The sequence below is a fragment of the Cebus imitator genome, unplaced genomic scaffold (genome assembly GCF_001604975.1).
Source record: "Cebus imitator isolate Cc_AM_T3 unplaced genomic scaffold, Cebus_imitator-1.0 Scaffold635, whole genome shotgun sequence".
Lineage (NCBI taxonomy): Eukaryota > Metazoa > Chordata > Mammalia > Primates > Cebidae > Cebus > Cebus imitator.
Window position 1 is genome coordinate 888,455 of NW_016107950.1, and position 2,854 is coordinate 891,308.

Sequence of the window (2,854 nt, forward strand, 5' to 3'; positions counted from 1 at the left end):
CTAGGAGTCAGCAGCTTCCTAGGAATGGGAGGAGATCTGAGATGGGCTTCCAAGAAAGCTTGAGGACCTGGGCTCATCTGCACCCAGAGGACCCACTGCTCCTGTGTCTCTCCCAGCCTGTGGCTGCCCCTTTGCTGGGGACAAGGGACTTGGGTATGGCAGGCTGCAGGCAGCTCCTCCCTGCCTCCTCTGTTCTTCCCGGCAGGTTCTGGCACGTTTTTCAGGATGCAGGTCACAGGCAGCCCCGCCCCTCACGGTCTGGCCCCTAGTGGGCAGGTCAGGGCTTTGCTGCTGGGTGCCCAAGGTCCAGGGTCAGCCAAGTCAGGCTGCTGGGCCGCACTCACTGCCCTTGGGCCTGGGCATCCCCCTTGCGACCACCTTGGCTGTCATCATGTGTGCCGGGGCGGCTGCCTCTGGTCCTGGGGCCGGAGGACGGCGCCTTCTCCTGGAGCCGCTGGACCCCTGAGGGCAGGTCCACAAGCATCTCTCTGGATTGAAAACCTGAGCCGGGAGTCTGCCTCGATGCCTGATGTGTGGGAGCTGCCGTGGCTGTTGGCAGAGTGGAGTGAGAGGTGGTGGGGGCAGTGCTGGCTGCTGTCCCCGCTGTCCCTGCTGCCCCCGCTGCCCGGGGAGCCCCTGCTGGATGGGTCCAGGTCCAGCTCCAGCCCATCACTGACGTATGACTCCCGGTAGTGCTGCTTCTCTGCAGGGAGCGGGGAGCGCAGTGAGGGCAGCTGGAGAGGGACCATCCCCGCTGATGCAGGAGGAAGAGCCCAGGAGGCAGAAAGGCAGGCTCAGGGCTGGGTACGCTCAGGGCTGGGTGAGGACCTGGAACGGGGAGAGAGACCGGGCCTGTGGGTAAACGCTGAGCCAGGCCTTGTTGGAACCTGCACTTCTTGCTTTTTGTGGGCACACGGTGGGAGAAGCAGTGGAACCTCAGGTGACTCCGAGAGCCGCCCTCCTCCCCGACCCCGTCTACACAATGTCACTCTGGGTAGGGCTGGGGGCACCACCCGCCCTTTGACCTGAGCATCTGGAGGGCGCGGGAGCCAGGAGGCCTCACACAGCGCAGGGGAGACAGAATGCACAGCCCGGCCTGGAGCCCAGCGCCCCACGCCGCCCCACCTTCCGTCTCCACCCGCCACTGCAGCAGCACGTGCAGCGCGGGCCGCATGCGGAGCTGGAGCTGGTGGCTGGTGGTAGCAGGCGCAGCAGGGGCCGCGAGCACCAGGTGCAGCCCGTGTAGTAAACCAGCTTCCGCGCCGCGGGCAGCCCATCCGGCCAGATCTCCAGCTTCTTCCCCTGAACACAGGAGAGGTGCCACTCCAAAGGTTGAAAACCACGCTAGCAACAGGAAAGGACGATGTTCAATGTCAGCCATGGCCCCCAGGGGGACGAGGCCGAGGTTTTCACGTTGCCTTGCTCAGGGCAAGCTCGGCCCTGCCCTTGCTGGGAAGGACGCGGCCCTCCTGGCAAGGAAGTGGCCGCAGCTGTGTGAGGGGGGTGGGGCTCCAGAGTGGGACGAGAAGACCTGGGTCTGGATGTCCAGGGCAAGCCTGCTGCCCAGCGGCCCCCACAGTCACTGCCCTTTCATCCCTGTCACCCGGGCTTCGGGTGGCCCTGGTGACAGCTCTGGGGTCGGAACGAGAGGAACAGAGGCCATGCAGGTGCGTTTCTATGACCTGCTCTTATTTTCTCTCCCTTGGTTTTCTCAGTTGGGAGCCAGTTTTCCAGCAATAACAACTAGACCTCAGCTGGCAGCTAAACACCCCATGCCTTCAGGGCTGGGCCAGACGCAGAGCCCGTGGGACCAGGCCAGCCTGATGGCCCGAAGAGGTGGGGTCTCGTGGCACTGAGAGGCTGGCAGGAAGCAACTTGCACCTCGTGGGGATAAAATGCCCAGGAAATGCCCTGAAGACGAAGCTGCATGGCCCACACTCTCCAGGGCATGGAGACCGACCCCCCCCCAGACACCTACAAGAAATGCCAGCTTCCCGACATGGGGCCAGGGGAAGTCGTACAGCAGCTGTGAAGCTTGGATCACCTCCTGCAGGACAGCAGGGGCCGGGCGTCCAGGCAGGGCCAGCCAGTGCCCGTGATCGCTACAGGGAGGCTACACAGCCCAGCTCCCCATGGGGAAGGGAGAAGTGGTGGGGGCAGGAGCAGGGGCTCTGTGAGGCTGGAGCCCCTCCCGTCACCTGGTAGATGTGCACTCCCCTGAGGATAAGTCCCAGGATCACGGTGGGGCAAGCTTCCTCCTTATCCTAGAGGACACAGGTCAGAGGTCAAGGCCCGGGCCTGGGGGTGCTGGGTCTCACTGATGGTGGAGTGTGCTCAGTCTGGCCAGGGGCCAAGGCCTCCGTGGAGCAGGCTGAGCTCAGGCCCATTTCGAGTCTGATTCACTCCAGTATCAGACCAAAACACCCTGTCAGCACAAGCATGCCTTTCATCAGGCTAAACAAACATCAGCCATGACCTAAGAGAGCCCTTCCAAGCCGGCCCTGGGGTCCTGGTGACACTGTCAGCTTGGGAGACTCTGGCCACACCTGCACTGGGGTCCTGGTTCCCACTGTTAGCCATGGGGGCTCCGTCCATCCCTGGTCTGGGGTTCTGATCCCACTGTCAGCTTCTGGGGTTCCATCCATCCCTGGCCTGGAGTCAGAGTCCAGCCCCGTCACTGGCCGCCCTGCACTCAACCTTGTACAGCCTGAAGAAGTGCATGGGCATGTCCTCCAGCTGGCAGGCCTCCTGGATGAAGTGCAGCATGGCCTCCTTGAGGCTCAGGCCCTGGTGCTCGTGGAGCAGGGCGGGTATATGACGGAGGATGTAGTCAATCCCCCTCTTGGTGATGATC

At 63.3% G+C, this 2,854-nt stretch overlaps 1 protein-coding gene across 1 annotated transcript in view; it reads right to left on the minus strand.

Annotated features, from left to right (window-relative positions):
- The window catches only part of LOC108295367 (FERM domain-containing protein 1-like), an 11,480-nt gene that overhangs the window by 4,720 nt on the left and 3,906 nt on the right, over positions 1-2,854 (minus strand). Inside the window, 6 exon segments of the mRNA XM_037734566.1 lie at positions 379-496; positions 498-703; positions 1,126-1,200; positions 1,203-1,302; positions 2,199-2,264; positions 2,698-2,854. The exon segment at positions 2,698-2,854 is cut by the window's right edge and continues 2 nt beyond it. Coding sequence (XP_037590494.1) covers positions 379-496; positions 498-703; positions 1,126-1,200; positions 1,203-1,302; positions 2,199-2,264; positions 2,698-2,854 — 722 coding nt within the window.